We start from the raw sequence: 17,606 nt of genomic DNA, 5'->3' as shown, positions 1-17,606 counted from the left end.
TGGAGCCTGTACATATCGCCCAAGGGATTAACCGAAACAAAACAAAATCAAGGAAGACATGGTGAGCCTGTAGATTTAGGATGACAACAATCGGAAATACTGGAAGCCATTAGTGAGCAGTTGAATGTACTTGCCACTCAAAGAAGTTGAACTACGCAAGGGAAAGCTCGGCAAATTTAGAGACTGCTGATAAACCTTATCATGTGTCCAAGTGGATGAGCAAGAGGACATGACGGTGAAATAACTCATATGTTAAGCAACAGTGAACGGATAAGATGTTAAACAGGATAGTCAGTCAGTGGCCGACAACTAAACGATGATGGGATGAAATGTAGTTGCCTTTTTAACCTTAATATATGGTTTTTCTCTCGAAACCATTGGCTCATATGTTGTTTATTCATGCCTTTGTCCTTGAGGTGTTTTTTTCTTTTTGATATTTATCGAGGGGAAACCTCAGTTCAGGTGGTAGGGCCAGGGAGAGATTGATGATCTGCCGCATGGTCCACTCTTCAAGCAACTAAAACCCCTTGACCACCATAAGGGAGCCTGTTGCTTCGGCCTTAATGCAAGGATTACTCACCTCGGGTATCAAACTCTTAGACATCCTTCAACTTAAATGCCTTAAGCCAACCTGCCTAGCCAAGTGTGCGGAGCCATTATTAAATATTATACAATGCTCTCAAGGAGCTCGTATTTTGTTTTGTCACAACCAGTTGCATGTTAGTGAGACTAAAATTTACCCCAACTCATGATATTATCCAAACTAAAGCTGTCCCAACCTTCTTGCAAGAGAGAAGAGCTACTATTGCTATTCATATACAAGAGGATAGTAATCAACATGGCAACTTGAACCCCATGTATTTTCCTTGACTGTAATCTCTCCAAACATTCAGTGCTCCAAAACTGGTAATCATCACACTGCTGATAGCCATTACAGCGCCAACTAAGAATACGATAAGTGATGCTCTACCATATCTTTTTATTGGTTTCTGTATGACCACCAGTCCAAGCCAGGAAGAAATAAAGCATACTGTGGCAAAACAAAGTGCATAATCTAGGTGTTTTAGGCCCAGTAACAGATATTGAACAGCAGACATGGAGGCGGAAAAGGAGACCATAAAAGCGGTAGTTGCTGCTGCTATCTGCCAAGACAAACATTGCCACAAATCATACTCATTAAAGCGATGCAAACTTTGAAAACATGAAGAGCAGAAAAATTAACTCTAATACTTCTCAAAATAATGTGGTGAACTTCCAAGAGAGACATAGGAAACAAGAGTTGGGAAACTTTTTCTGTGACATTGGGGGCACCAACTACATCAACCATCTCTGTTCTTTGATTACTGTTGAATGAGAATGAATTGTTTGCTTTTGTTTAAAAAAAAAACTATATCTAACTATCCTACCAGACATAATTTCATTTATTACTAAAGGACCATGTATAAAATCTGGGATGAGTAACTTTTTGCTAAACATATGGGGTACCCCAAGCAAATGATATCTCATTATTGGATAATAGTTATTTTGCAACTGAGGCATTTGCAATCAAAGAGTAGTCTTCCAAACCTAAATTAAGATTAGTTCATGTCCCTGTCGTCGATTCCTTTGTCCAACAAAGCGAGCTTGAAAAATGCAAACCCTCCTCGTTTGGCTTGTTTACCGCCCCTACCTGCTCATAGCATAAGCGTTTCATCCAAATGCTGAAAGCCAGTTTTGGCAAATTTTGAAATTTTTTGAAGATCTGTCCAACGAGTGCATCAAAGAGAGAATAGGTATGGTGGAAAGAGATTGTAGCAGAGCTGCTAGATAGTAAACTTATTGTGGAAAGCTCGATAAGGGCTGTGGTGTGTATAATGAGGCAGGCTTTGAAATATGGATGTGATCTAATCAGTTGGATCAAGATGTCACAACTTTTCAAAAAGTTTTCTCATATTAAATGTGTGGATGAATAAAGAATGCAACAACATTCTTGTTCAGCTAGAGCAGTTTGGGAGTCCTTCGATGTGATCAATGCTGGAAGGATAACCACCAGATTGGTTTCCTTCAAAATTCGGATGACGTATTGATCCTTGTAACTCATCGGGATCAGATAACCCCAGCTTCATAATCTTTTGTTTCTTGCAAATAGCGTAGAACCTTTTTCGTCGTCTTCTAGTGCGCAATGCTTATATTAGATTGATATACACTAAGCATTCTAACAACAAATGCGATATCTGGTCGTATGTAGGTCTATGTGTATTACAAACTCTGAACCGTCGAAGCATACATGACACTTGCCATCTGAGCCTTTTCGTTATCATCCTGATGTTAGTCCTTTAGGCTTAATTTATTTCTTTTTACTATGGGTGCAGACCTAGGAAAGCGATTCTCTATCTCATCTTTTAAGAACCTCAAGGATATATGATTAATAAGAGAGGCTAATGACACCTTAAGTTCTATCATGGCAGATCTCAATTTAAATGATATATGTGCCCTCATCCATGTCCTTCATATCAAAATAAGAAAAAAAAATATTTTCTCATATAAAAGACTCGAATCATTAGTTGCAAAAAGAATATCATCAACATACAAAACCAAAATTGTGAACTTACTCCCACTAGCCTTAAGGTATATACATTGATCAACAACGTTTTCAGTAAATCTAAAGTTCAAAATTACCTGATTGAACTTTTTATACCACTGATGAAAAGTTTGTTTAAGTCCATATATTAATTTATTCAATTTGGAAACTAAATTATTTGAGTCATCTACACTAAAACAATGAGGAAAGCCATTTTCATATTCATTTGATGTAGCTCTAAATCAAAATGAGTTACGAGGGGCACGATTATTCTCAACGATTCTTTAGTTGAAACAAGAGAAAAAGTCTCATTATAATTAATGTCCTCCATCTGTATGAATCTCTTTGCAATGAGCCTAGCCTTGTACCTCTCCCACCACCCTTTGGAATCTGTTTTGGTCTTAAAAACCCACTGACAACTAACATGTCTTACTCTATAAGGCCGAGATACAAGATCCCACACTAGACTCTTTGTCATAGAGTCAAACTCTTGTTATATGACATTGATGCAATGCATTGATCTTTCACTTTCAATGACTTCTGTAAAGGTTAAAGAATCATCATCAATGTCTATAAAATCGTCGGGCTCTTGTAAAAACACCCTGTAGTCTGGATGAATAGCAAATTTTCTGTTCCTCATGAACCTCCATATAGGTGCTACATGTGGTTCAAAATAAACCTCTACATCCTGTTGTTGTTGAATATACTCATCAACAACTTATTCTACTTGAAAATGATGTTCATCGACCATATTTTCTCTAATATCATCCAAATGGACAATGATTGAAAAAACTGAGTATTTTTCCTTCGCGGGTATGAAAACTGAATCCTGCAATTCCTCAAATGCAAAACTTTGAGATGCATCTATCCCAATAAAATTATTTTCAAGAAATCTTGTTTTATCTGTTTTCACTATTTGTAGTATATGAGATGAATAATAAAACCTAAAACCCTTTTATTTTTCTTGATAACCAATAAAAAACTAACTAGTTGTCGTAGGATAAAAAACTTTTATATGTGGGTTATACAATTTAGCTTTAACTGGTGTAAACCCCCTTCCGACGAAAACGTCAGAGGGGATAGCCTCTTTTTTTTTTTTAAAAAAAAAGAGACGGTTCCCCATTTGAGAGAACCGCCTCTTCGGTAGACCGAAGGGGGTGAGGATAAACCTCACCCCCCCACAATCCGCGGGAGGGGTGAGGCTTATCCTCACTCTGCGTGAGGGTTATAAAAGCCCTCACACAACCCCCTCTACCTCGCATCAAGTAAACGACAGAGGGAGAGATGAAGCGACAGAGAGCGATGGAGAGAAGAAAAAAAGAAGAAGCTTGAGGGCTTACTAATTCTCCGTCGGTGATGAGGTAAGGCTTCTCCCCTTCTTCTTCATCATCTTCTTCTTCGTTTCTTTTTTCGTTCTCGAAAAAAGAGGGGCCGACAACCATGGCTACCGACGAGCTTATGTTAAATGAAAAAAAAGCGGTATTGCGGGAGAGAGAGAGCACCTGAGAAAATGAAAGGGGCTCTGCCCCTTCTGCTCTTTATTTTATAGGGCTCGAACCCAGTCGGTCTGGGCACGACCCAAACCGAACCGGATCGGTCTGGGTTGCGCCCAGACCGAATCAGATAATAAAAAAAAAGAGCCGGTTCAGCCTGGTTTGACCCAGACCGAACCGAGTCGGTTTGGGTTGCACCCAGACCGAGACTAACCCAGATGAAAAAAAAGTCAAACTGACTCAGACCAAATCGATTTAGACTGAAACAAATTTAAATTTGGTCAGTTTGGATCGAACCGATCTAAACCAAACTGGTTCTAGCCGAACCAGTTCAGGTTGAGTCATTTCAGACCAAACTGATTTGGATAAACCCGGGTCAGACCGAACCGGTTTGGTCTGATTGGTTCTTGGTCCTCAGTTCAGATCCAGTTTGATATGGATCAGACCAATTCTAGATCTAGTTAACCTGGATAGATCTAATTAGAACCAGATCCAAAGAGATCTGCGTTTGGATTCAGACCAACTATTCTGGATCCAAAACAAAACTGAATCTGGTTTGGACCAGTTTGGATCTAGATCAGAATTAGATCTGATTGGATCAATTCTGGATCCAGATCAAAACTATTCTGGATCTAGTCAGACAGTTTTGGATCCAGATGAGTTATGGATCTGGATAAGTCAAATAGCTTTGGATCCAGATCAACATTGGACCTGAAACAGGTTGGGATTATTTTCAAATTTTAAGAATAAATCTAAAATAACCAAAATACCCTTAGGTGTACTCGAGATTCATTTTGGTAAAATGGACATAACTTCACACCCCAATTTTGGAATTGAGTGAGGTTTGGTGCGTTGGACTCATACCGTAGAGAGGAATCTACTTGTCCATTGGTTTTGGTAATATTAGTGACACACAAATCGAGGTCTCATGAGTCAATTTGAGAGGGATATTTTAGTAATTTTATGAAAATATAAGAGGTTTTGTACATTAGTACAAATATGCTTATGTAATGACCAGATTCTACTATCAGAGCATCTTGAGACTCGATTGTGACTAGAGCACATTTATTCACACTCAATGTAAGAGATATTATAAGTAATTTTAGATGTAAATAAACTTCTTTATGTTGCATGTTATTGTTGTGAATTAACATGATTAATATGATGGCTTTTAAGTATGAAAATGATATGCATAAATTAACCATGTATGATATTATGAGATGATTGCATACATATGTTAATTGGAGAATATATGTTAGTTATTGTATGTCATGCATGTTAGAAAGATTAGACTGTGATAGTATATCTATGTGATAAATTGTTAATAACATGTATTTGATGAGATTGTGTTTAGACTTTAGCCTCATTTTTATTCTATTCATGTTGTATGAATGGATATACTAAGACTAGCATGCATAACCCCTTAAATCCCGAAAATGGTGACCTGTGTTAAGGGCTACATGGTTCACGGACATAGTGCAACCACCATGGAGAGTGGGCCACCGGTGATTTAACGATGTGGAGACCCTACATCGTTGTGTGCTTATTATAAGATAAGTGTGAGTTCTAATGTCAACCTGAGATTAAAGAATGAGATCTGTCATGATCATTTTATGATATCACTCGTGAGAGAATGTGTGAAATATGAGTTTGAAAATGTGGGTCTATGTGTTGAACTTAGCCTATGACTTAGAGTTTCACTCACACAGTATTTGGGGACTCTAAACGACCATGGATGGTTAAGAACCATCATAGTTAGGATATAGCATGAACCATACCGAGATTGAGATTTAGCCTGACTTCCCGGATAGCTACCGACAGGGTCTCCTTTTTGTTTCACTGCAGTGCATGGTGGTCTGGGGACCACTGGGAGTGTATAGTTCATTGTTTGACCAACATGTAGAATTGAGGTGTTCTACGCGAGTTGCTACGCCCATAGATGGCTATGACCGGTATAGCCGATCTTGGATTAGTTTGGTCTAACAAAAATGTTTAAGAGAGTGAATGAGGGGTAATTAAAACATACAAACTTGTGTGGCGTGCCGAAAACTAAACAGACTAGGGGCTTAGAGCATACTACAATTGTAACTTCAAATGTTATTTACTTATAATTATTTCTTACTGGGTTGTAGACTCACCCCTTGTTTAATTACAAGTGTAGGTTCCAGGCATACTAGCACATACATGACTTAATCAATTACTTCTTCGGCAGAGTACTTGGTAGTTTTTACTTTCTTGTCATTGGACATCTATATAATTGTTACTCTCTTTTGTTATGAATGATGAACTATGTAAGGAAAGTGAGTTATTGAAAGATAATGAAAAAAAATTTAGCCATATTTTCTCTGTGTGAACTCCTAACACTTTCCGTGTACAAAGTAATACCAACCGAACTCGGACTTCTGAGGTCCCAGATCAGGGTGTTATAATTGGACATCCCCATATGCACATATATAACAAAGAAGGTTTTCTATCAGTCCATAACTTATAAGAAGTCTTTTGGACAACCTTCATAGGAACCTTGTTCAATATGTGCATTGATGTCCTATGAGTTTACCCCCCAAGGTCAAGGAAATGTTAGAGTGATTTAACATCGCTCGAACCATTTTCTTAAACATACAATTTCTCCTTTTGGCTACACTATTCTGGTAGACAATACCAGACATAGTGTATTGAGACACAATGTCTTCTTCTTTTAAAAACTGTGTTAGTGACCCTTCCTTTTGTCTCATCTCAGTGAAACAACCATAATATTCATCACTTCTACCAGACTTAACCACTTTTATTACTTCATCAGTCTATTTCTCTACTTTTTTCTTGAAGTCCTAAAAAACTCAAAAAACTACAGATTTTCCAAATAATAAGTAGAGGTACATATACCATGAATAATCATCTATAAATATGATAAAATATTTTTTACCCATGTAACACGAGAAAAACAACCTAAAAACATCTGTATGCATAATTTTTAATTTTCTATCATTGTATTTGACATCTTTCTTATATGTGTTAAACTACTTAGCCTTTATGTAGTCAACACATGGTTCTGTATCCGTGTAATCAATGGATCCAAAATTCTCTTCTTTTACAAGTCTTTGGACTCTCTCTTTCGAGATGTATCCTAACCTTCGATGCCAAAGCAAATAGGATTGATAATCTTTTAGGCCACATTTATTGTCAATCATTATATTCTCACATTTTCAAAATTAAATACAAACCCAAACTTATCATGTTTTACAATAGAAATGAGGTTTTGACTATAAGAGGAAACATAAAAAGTATCATCCAAATCCAAAATAAATCCAGACTCTAAACACAACTTTGCAGGTCCCAATGTTCTTAATCTATTCGAACACTTTCACTTCTCATGGGAAGTCTTCTGATCAGTTGTACTATGCTCTGTAAGGGCAAGATGTTCGTCAGTTCTAAGAGTCAAATCTGAGTTCATGTAACCGAGAGTGAATAACATTATTTCTTTCTAATATAAAAAATTAGATTAGTATAGTATAAAGATATTACTAGAATCGTCAATGATCAATGAGCTTGATATTGCAAGAATGAAAGAAAAAATCCATATAAATGCTCAAATGTGACTCATGTTGAAAAGGTAAAATGAAGACCCTTTATTATTCACCTTTTTCGGAGACAAGTATAATAGGGTCACTATCATTCCACTTTGGTGGAAACGATAATACTCGAAGCTATTTTGACTTTTCAATTCTCAAGAAATTGACTTTAATTGGTGAAACTAACAGATCATGTGGCCATAGGTAATTTGACACTGTACCTTTGGGTACAAACATGCTTTATGAGCTGATATACACACCTACTATTATACCCTTTGTGAATTTGAAAAACAATGACCTACTTTTGGGTAAAATTATTGTTTCATAAAGTCATACACAATCACAATACAAAATCTTAACACGGTCTAAAGAATCCTCAATCAACAAAACCCAGATCACTTTGGTGATTGCACGAGTCAGTTAATTGAGATCTTTTACTACAAACATATTTGTATTATAGAGCATGCCCATGCACTCATAATAATGCATATATATTCATAATAAACTATGTATAATAACATCAAAAACACAAATTCATGCTACATCTCAAATGAACAAATAAAATTTTGATGAAATACATTATATATGTCATGAATTTAGTCATAATTTATGCTTAAATATCATGAATAATACAAAACAATATCAAATACATGCAAAAGTCATGCATCCATGATAAAATTACACATAAAAACATAATTAAAATGCTAAATATATGTTGTTACAGGTAACACCTGAGGTCCCCATGCTGGAACCAGTTAAAAAAAATACTCCAAACCGGTTTGAAATAACCTCGAACAGGTCAAGAAAGACCCTTAACCGGTCTGAGAACTGTCGAACCAGTCTCAAACATGTACTAAAGCCTATCAACCCCTAAAATCGAATGAGAAAACTCCTATTTTTTTTACTGATATAAGAAAACAAGTCTCCTCATGCAGGAACTAGTGAAAAACCATTTGAAATTGGTTAGAAAGGGCTTCGAACCGGTCTCGGAATGCAATGAATAGGTCACCGAACCGATTCTACATTTTAAAAGGGGTAAACAATGCATGGATCCAGTTTCAGACCTGATATAATTTGGTTCGGATCTAGATCCATTCTCAATGGGTCTTAGGTTGGATCCCATGATGAAGACCTGATCTAGATCCATACCCAGCCAAAAATGGGTCCTTGGTCATAACCTACAATCCAGACTCGATCCAACCAGATCTTGTGTCAGATCCGGATCCTGGACCAGATCATGGTCAGACCCGATCCAAGACCTGAAACTTATTGGACTAGGTCCCTCGAGACTTGATCCACCGAAAACTATTTTAATTGGTTTTGGGTTCTGGATCGGGTCCCACCCGAGTGGAAGCAGATCAGGTCATGCTGAACATGAGCGTTTTTTGCTCATGCTGACATCATGGCCGTCTGATTTGCATTTTAAAAAGCTAAAAAGTCAACAAAACCAGGCGGCATTCATTCAAAATGCAAATGGACGGCCACGATGTCCGCATGAGCAAAAACGCTCATTTTCAGCATGACCTGATCTGCGCCCCCACCCGAGTCGGGTTCCATGTAGCTATAGTGCTACAGTAGACACCCGACAACACCCCCCACCCACACAGATAATGTAAATTTTGGGTTTCGCCCCCTTTTCACCTTCCACTTTCATCCACTGCCAACAACCGTCACCAGCGACTGGCCATGGCAGCCGTGGGAGACGTCCCGCCTCCGATGTCCAGATGCCATCTGTCCCAGTCGTCGATCGGTGACTATGGCAATAAAAGATGAAACAATATGTGGGGGGTGGGAGAGGCTGAAACACCTCCGACAACAATGACTGCCTATGACGGTCGACCTCAACAACTATGACGATGTCCGAGGCAAAGTGCCAACAACGACAACCAGCAAGAGGGCCGACTGAGGCTTTTTATAGCTATACTTTTCAGCGGCCCGCCACGATCGCTTCCAATGCCCGGCCAACACCGATGGTGACAGAGCCAGGTGTCCATGCACCCGATTAAGGTGGCGGGGCAGGGGGGCTCCTTTATTCTGGCAGAAACCGGGATCTGGCATCCTTTCTCACTGGTGACGACCACCGCCAGCCTTCGCGGAGGGCAGCAGCTGCTGCTGCCCGATCCACAAGCCGTGGGTCACCGTCCAGCACCTCCTCCCTTGTCGCCGAATTTCCAAAACCAAACAGGAATCCAGTGAGGAAAACAAAACGTCGACCAATAATTTTTGCGAGCGTCACATGCACGTTCGGCACACCCACACACACAACGGAGGCGTGGCGTAGGCCCGTAACCCATTGTTGGTGCAAAACCAAAAGAGAACACTATTTATCGGAAGCCGTCATCATCGATCCGGTTAGAGCTTGCGTAGACGTTCTCCTCGACCTATCGTCACCCTCAATGAGACCAGGCCGTCAGGTCAAAAGATGAGCAGGATCCTTGAACCCAGTGAGAAAGATCACCTTGGTTGTGCTCATCAAGCAATGATGCATCTCTTTACATATGAGAGAAGAGTGAGGGGTCACATGTGAGCTTTTGGTCTTTTGTTGTGCCCTGCGTCATACTGGGTTGGACCCAATTTAAAAAGTCCAACGTGAGGAAGAGATGCAAGTTCCCAAAATATTGCAGAATTCTCAATATCTCTAGCAAATTAATTCGTTATTACAAAGGAAAATATGAAACGCATTTAGGAATTAGTATCTTCCCTTCCTTTCGCTTTGCATGCTTATGCATCTCCTCTGTTTTTGGCTTTTCTCAACGAAAACCAACACACTGGGCTTTCAGTTTTTCTCGAGTCCTTATCTAAAACCTATTGATTCTGATAACGAATAGTGCAAATGCAGCAAAATGAATATGACGATGAAGATATCAAACTTACATGAGGGGGGATGCCAATTTGAAGAAGAACTGGGCTTATAATCATTCCTCCAGCAATTCCAAAAAGGCCACTCAAGGATCCAGATGTAACAGCCATTAGTGGAAATAGAAGCTCTGTCCTATCTGGCCTACTCCCCAGTGATTGGTCCTATAAAACCCATTATTGAAAAAAACATAAAAAAAGGTTGTGTTATAGTGATTCACTAAATCTCCATACCTGCCCACAGGAGTGATAATCTACTGCTGTTTTCTCCATAAGTAAAACATATACTGTGAAAATCACAGCAAGAGGAATTTGAAATCCAGAAATTAGCCAATATCCAATCCCACAAGGCTTTAGGTGAATCAAACTCTGCATGCAGATACCAACATTAGCATCAAATTGGGGACCTCTGCAAATATGATTCCCTTGTAATGGAATTTCCACTAAATCAGAAAAAGGCTCACACAACTCTCGTAGAAAAGTCGAAGCAATTGAACACTATTCAGAGAATGTCTATACAAGAACATGAGACCTGCAAAGCTGTTTCGGACCATAAGCCTGCTATTTAGGACCACCAAGCCTTATGCCTGGGTCATCTGTATAAAATGCACTAAATTTGTGCAGGCGTTAGCTACTATTACCTCAGTAATATTGAGGCTTACGGCTCCTAACTTACAAATAGTCCTGCTTCATCACACCAAGGGGTTTGGCACAGTGGGGTGGGGGCATTGGCAGCCCCTAGACGGGTGGTCAGGGTTCCATTCTCATGGGCACCATCCCTATATTGCCGAAGCAACGCGACTCCTGGGAGCAAGGGGTGCGCCCGGTTTTACACCGCCGGAGAAGAAACCATAGGTTGGCAGGGTTGACCAGCAACGCCAGGTCTCTTACTCCGGGGGTGGTTTACTCATCGAAAAAAAGAAAACAATCCTGCTTCGTCTTAACAAGGCATATTAGATTAAACCATATATGGCCTAACCTGAATGCCAAACATGCTATTGATCATGCTGAGAAATCTAACCAATAAAATTGTAGGCAATTGATCACGTTGATGGGCAATGATTTTACTTCCCTTCTCTGTAATATTTTTGGATTGCTATCTTCAAAAATACAAAAAGAGAGAGAAAGAATTAGATCTAGGAAGAGAACAGGCATAGAATAGAAAAGAGAATGAAAAATCATTGAATTTGAGTTCCTGGACATCAATTTTAGCTTTACTTCTCTGAAGCTGACACCAAATTCTTTTTCTCTGGTGTGGCCTCTGCTACACCATTAATCAGAGACTTGTTTAAAAAACCCCAGATTGGGTGTAAGCTAATAGTTATAAATGAAACTGATTCTAGATAAACTAAAGTTTTTCAATTGGGAAGATTTGTTAAACCATGATTCAGGTTCATTTGGGAAGGGAAGAGGCGGCTTAGCCGAGCTACTGTCTCCCTGTGTCCTACAAGTCATGCCAAAGACCATCATGAAAAGCGCTACTTATACAGCCAGTTGTGGTGTTTCTGTATCTGTGACTAAATATAGAAAAAAAAGTGAATGCTATTACCTGTCCTCCAAGGTCCCCACGCAAAACCTGAAGCACAAAGAAGGACACCCAAATAATAGCCAAGACACCAAGTTTTCTCCAAGGAAAAATAGAACCCCTCTCTCCATGCAAAAGTGGCTCCACCAACCTCCTAGATTCACCACCTTCCTTTGTTTCAAGCCCAGGAGCTTCCTCTGTTTCCTGCTTCCAGCATCTCAATCCAGCTTTGCATGTTGTAAATGTAGAACAACCAAGGAAACAAGCAAACAATACAGTAATCAACCATTCAGGAAACATAATGTTACAAATCACCCCAACGCTCACACCAAGAAGCAAGCATGGCTCAGACAGCAGAGCTATGTCATAGTCAATCAATGGCTTGTTGCTAAACTTGGGGTGTTTGAGTGGCATGTTGTAGATGACATTAGCAAGGGTGCTTCCTGTAACCATGAGAGCTGAAATAGAGGCCGAGGTCTTCATGTCAAGCCCTGCTACCAGGTTTAGTATCGGTATGTATAGACCACCACCACCAAGCCCACCTGCACTAGAAATAGAGGAGGCAGTAAAACTCAGCAACCCTGCTAAGACCATTCTAGACCCTACACTCATGTGTGAGAAATGGTTGGCTGTGGCATGATGATGGAGAATTTCCCATTGAGAAACATTGTTGATAAGAGGATTGAAACTGAGCTCCTTGAGTTCTGCCATTGTTTTCTTTTGCTTCCACCTTGAGATTCAGTAGCTGCCTTTATAGTTCTCTTTGCAAGTTGGAATGAAATTGTATTTCTTGAAACAACTATCATTTCTTAAAACAAAGCAAGGTGGGGCCGCTTTTTTTATGCCTATATTTGTATTCCCTCACATCGATACGCACAACCAGAAGATTTCAAGAGAAAGTCCAAGTGGTGATGATTCAGATTATTAAAGAAACGTGATGAGGAAGAGGCAACGATAAGGGATCAGTTCTATTGAATTAATTATTCCAAGTAGGCGTGTTCTACTTATATTACAATACTAAACTAACTCCTATAAAGAAGAAAAAAAAAGTTACAATTAAGTTACAAGTTACAAAAATAAAATACAATAGACGTGATAAGTCTATCGTGTAAAATACAATAGACATGATAAGTCTATCGTTTATGCTGTAGCAACTGCCCAGCTAGGGATCACAATATGTGGGTAGCACAAATCTCTCCAACTGCATGATAAAACAAATCTCTCCAACTGAGGATAGCTATTCACGATAACAACAAATGAAGCAAAATCTGTGGGACATCGTAAATCTCTCCAACTGAGGATAGCTATTCACGATAACAACAAATGAAGCACATGTGGGACATCGTAAATCTCTCCAACTGAGGATAGCTATTCACGATAACAACAAATGAAGCACAACATGTGGGATAGCGTCCACGATAATAGGAATGTGAATGTAACTCCAGCAACAATTAACACAAATGAATTATACAGTACCTCATTTAGGGCCTGCATGCTTTTGAGCATGAAAAGACCATTGTCACCGGCCTACTTTTTCAATAGGCCAGTGCGGTGCGACGGTCCTTCCTTACCGCCGCAAGCTTTTCGGTCGCTCGCTTGCCGCTGCGGAAGCTTTGAATATAGAGGGTGCAAGAGAGAGAGAGAGAGAGAGAGAGAGAGAGAGAGAGAGAGAGAGAGAGAGAGAGAGAGAGAGGGAGATAAATTGCAATCACTCAGAAGCAATTACGACGAGGGCGAACCAAAAGAAATCTCAACACATTTGCATTCATTCACAAGTTTACCCGCAGGCTCATTACAGTTCAGATCTATGGGCTAACCTTTCAGGGTATTTATCAACCAGAACAAAAGTGCAAGGGTGGCCCGAAAAAAGTTATAAGTGACTCGACACTTATATGAAGATTCAAGCAAAACAAAACAGAGTCTGAAAACAACTGTACAAAGTAGGTCGTAGGAGAACAATCTCCCCCCTTCAAATCATGTGCCGTCCTCAGTGCCATCTACTTCATGGTATGCTCTGACTTTGGTCGGGCAGCGACTTTTCATCCAGAATGCTGGCTCCCATGTCAGCTTCACTATCTTCTCCCACTGCAAGAGATACTTCTTTGCTTCGCCCAAGTAATTAACCTTGTGGCGAAGGATCTTGCTGAGACGCTTCTCGGCTCGTTGTATTGCCGAGGTCCTCTACAGGACACGAGCGTGTTGTGGCACACTACGTTATGGATCCCCTTTGTCTGCATGAAATGATTTAAGGTTGCACATATGGAACACTAGGTGAACCTTAACGTCCGAGGGCAAGTCCAGCTTATACGCTAGGTTGCCCACTTTCTTAGTGACGGTGAATGATCCTTTGTATTTCTTGATTAGTCCATAGTGCCATCCACGAAAGATACCTATGCGATTAGGATAAAGCTTCACCAATACCTGGTTCCCAACATAGAACCCAAAGGAACGTCGATGCTTATCTGCCCACTTTTTTATCCTCTTGGCCGCTTTGTGCAGAAATGCCTTTGTTAGCTCGGTCTGCTCGTGCTGGTCTCAAACAAATTGATAGGTAAAGGATGGCCATCCATTCTCCTGTGCGGCTAGAGTGTGTGGGGTCAGCGGTTGTTGTCCCGTAGCTATCTCAAATGGGTTGTGGGCTGAAGACTTGCTTTTCTGAAGATTGTAGCAGAATTGAGACACGTGCTAGAGCTTTACCTAGTCTTTCTGATTGGCACTAACAAAGTGCCTAAGGTATTGCTCCAAGATCCCGTTGATGTGCTCCGTCTACCCATTAGTCTGTGGGTGAAAACTTATTGAAAATAACAGATTAGAGACAAGTAGCCAAAACACTTGATGCCAGAATTTGCCCGTGAAGCGACTATCATGATCGCTTACAATGCTTCTTGGTACATCCCAGTGCTTCACCACATGCTTTACGAATAGCTCCGCAGTCTTCTCCGCAGAGCATTCCTTGGAAGCTGGGATGCAGGTGACGTACTTAGAGAAACAATATACCACCACCATGATAGAGTTCAATCCATCTACCTTCGGCAGGCTAACAATAAAGTCCATGGAAATGCTTTTTCAAGGACGTTCTGGAATTATCAGAGGCTAAAGGAGACCAACAGTCTTCTGGTTTGTCCCCTTGTCTTGCTAGCAGATAAGGCATGTTCGCATATACCCCCTCCACATCGTCTCTCATTTGCGGCTAATAGTAACAGTGTTCGAGGAGTGCTAAGGTTCACTCCTAACATGAATGACCGGCCCATAAAGTATCATAGAACTCCTTAATCAGTTCATGGTAGATGATTCCCCACTGTGGCACGAAGACACGCCCCTCTTTAGTCACGAGGAGGCCGTCTCATAGCCAAAATTGCAGTCTTTTTTGCCTGCACCAGAGAGACAAGATGTTGCGCTGTTGGGTTTTGTTACATTCATTCGCAGATGTGGTCCAACAATGCACCCTCCAAGTGAACTTCAGAAGGCTTTGCCTGCACAACTGACAATTCAACCTTGCAACTCAGGGTGTCTACAACAACGTTGGTCTTTCCCACCTTATACTCTGATGATGCATGAAATGCATATCATTTTAATATAATATTCATGCATTTTTATATGTTTTTAAGGTTTAGAACCCATGAATGGATGCATTTAGACATAAAGAGGTCTCAATTTGAATTTTGCTCGAATCAAAGTTAAATTGAGGGAAATATCACATTTTTAGGGTTTCGGGTCGATTTTTTATGCAGAGCGGGTCCAGATCCAATCCAAAAGCTCAATTTCGGATCTTGGACTGGATCCAAAACCTCATTTTTAACCAAACCCATGTGTTTCAAAGTGTTTTCAAAAGATTTTTCCAAAAACCACCTCTTCTTAACTTCTTTTGGTAGTTTAGTGTAAATAATAAATAGTTTAGGTGGGTAGTTAGAAATAACTTTGTAGTTAGGTAGTTTTATGAATTAATTAGAACCTAAGGGGTATAAAAAAACATCCCCCTTAGACCACTTTTCTCTCCCCCTTCCATCTTCTCACCTCTTCACCTTTTTCTTTTTCTTTTCTTCTTATTTCTCTTCTCCCTCCTCCTTTTCTTTCCTCCACTTGTGTATTTTTCTTGGGTATTGCTATGTTTTATATTTGCAGGTGGTGAAAATCTGTCTGAAGAGCTTCCCAATCAGATTCGGTTCGCCGTCTACCATCACCGAGGCTCGGCCGTGTTCTCTCTTCAACCGGGTCTCCTTTTTTGCTTCCACCATCGAGCTCCCTCTCCGTAACTCGGTTCCCGGTAGATTGCAGCAACTAGGAATAAGGTGCAGCCATACCAAGACGTGCTGGGCGTGAATCCAACCTCCATCAACCACTCGTGTTCTCCCTCTCTCGTCGTACAAGCCAAAAAGGTGCGTCTTCTCTTCCTCTTTTCTTCTAGCTAGATCGAGTCATGCATAGAGTCGTGTCTTGTTCCAACTGTGAGTCTGTCGTGTAGCTGCTTTTATCAGTCCAAAAAGTGTTTTATTTATTGTTTAAAATCATCATTTGATCGGGTCCTTGCATGAGCAAGAACCAATCTTGTTCTTTCCCATTAACCGATTTGATCAAGCTTTGCGATTTCACTCTTTATACATCAATCGTCTGGTTCTTGTGTACCTTGTAAATATTTTCCAACACTGATTTTTATTTTTGGTTTTGTAAATTAATTGAGGTCTGAATTGTATTTCTTGTTTGTAGAGTCTGGTCACGATCTAGTTGTATATAGATCTGACTTGTGTTAGTTGATGAGAGTTATAGGTTAGCCGACTAGTTTAAGGTCAAATCTTTGTTTAGTTTTAATTTTAGTTTTACTGACTTTAGTTCTGATTTGTAACAGTGGTTTCACAATGGATTAACATAGAGATTTTTGGATTTATTCTCTAGTAGCATTTGATTTCTTAAGTTTTCTCAAAAATCGTATAGTGTGTTTTAATTTTTTTATTGTGTCACTAAGTTTTATTCCAGCAAATTAGGTTAGTCAAAAATCGTATATTCTAGTTTCTTGAATGCTTTGTTAGCCTTAAATAAATTTTAGAAGTTGAGTTAGGTTCAGCTAATTGAGATTTAGGGTCATATATGTTAGTGTAATTAATTAGTAGGTTAACATACCTTAGTGCAAATTTATTAAGTTAGTATTTCAAGTTACCTCTTTAGATTTCAATTTTTTTTTATCAAGTCTTGACGTTACATAGGGTTTTCAAATTCGTGGCATGTATTTTAATTGAGTCTTGTGATTACTTTGCTTAGCTTGAGGTAGTTTCCAGATTTAACTTGCTGTAACTAGATGTTGACTTATAGAGTTGGTTTTAGTAAATGTTAGTTTTATTAGGATAGCATAGTTAGTGTCACACGCCAATTTTTTGTAAGGTTTGATTTTGGGTTAGGATTATGAAAAAAAACGTGTAGCCTAAGTTAGGTAAGTAGCTGCTTGTATTCTTTAGCTTTAGGTATATTTTCTTAGGTAGATTAATGCCTTTCCTTGACTCCCAATTTTTATTTTGGTAAGTACTCAATGTGGTAGGTTAGATTTTTAACTTGAATTGATTATAGATTTTTTCCAGATTTCATTTGATTAGGTCTAATTAAGGTTAGTTATTAGG

The 17,606-nt window shown here is 39.5% G+C and overlaps 1 protein-coding gene across 1 annotated transcript; it reads right to left on the bottom strand.

The window, feature by feature from the left end:
- Positions 1-833: 833 nt before the first annotated feature.
- On the bottom strand, positions 834-12,594 carry LOC149844428 (sulfite exporter TauE/SafE family protein 5-like). The gene is made up of 5 exons (XM_089997160.1): positions 12,543-12,594; positions 12,025-12,494; positions 10,708-10,844; positions 10,490-10,578; positions 834-1,138 (listed from the first exon to the last, which is right to left on the bottom strand). The coding sequence occupies exons 1-5, from the start codon at positions 12,592-12,594 to the stop codon at positions 834-836; spliced, it is 1,053 nt and encodes a 350-aa protein (XP_089853286.1).
- Between the last annotated feature and the right edge of the window lie 5,012 nt (positions 12,595-17,606).

Source organism: Nuphar pumila, chromosome 2 (genome assembly GCF_984573655.1).
Source record: "Nuphar pumila chromosome 2, dmNupPumi1.hap1.1, whole genome shotgun sequence".
NCBI classification, from domain to species: domain Eukaryota; kingdom Viridiplantae; phylum Streptophyta; class Magnoliopsida; order Nymphaeales; family Nymphaeaceae; genus Nuphar; species Nuphar pumila.
This window is presented reverse-complemented; position numbering and strand designations above follow the sequence as displayed.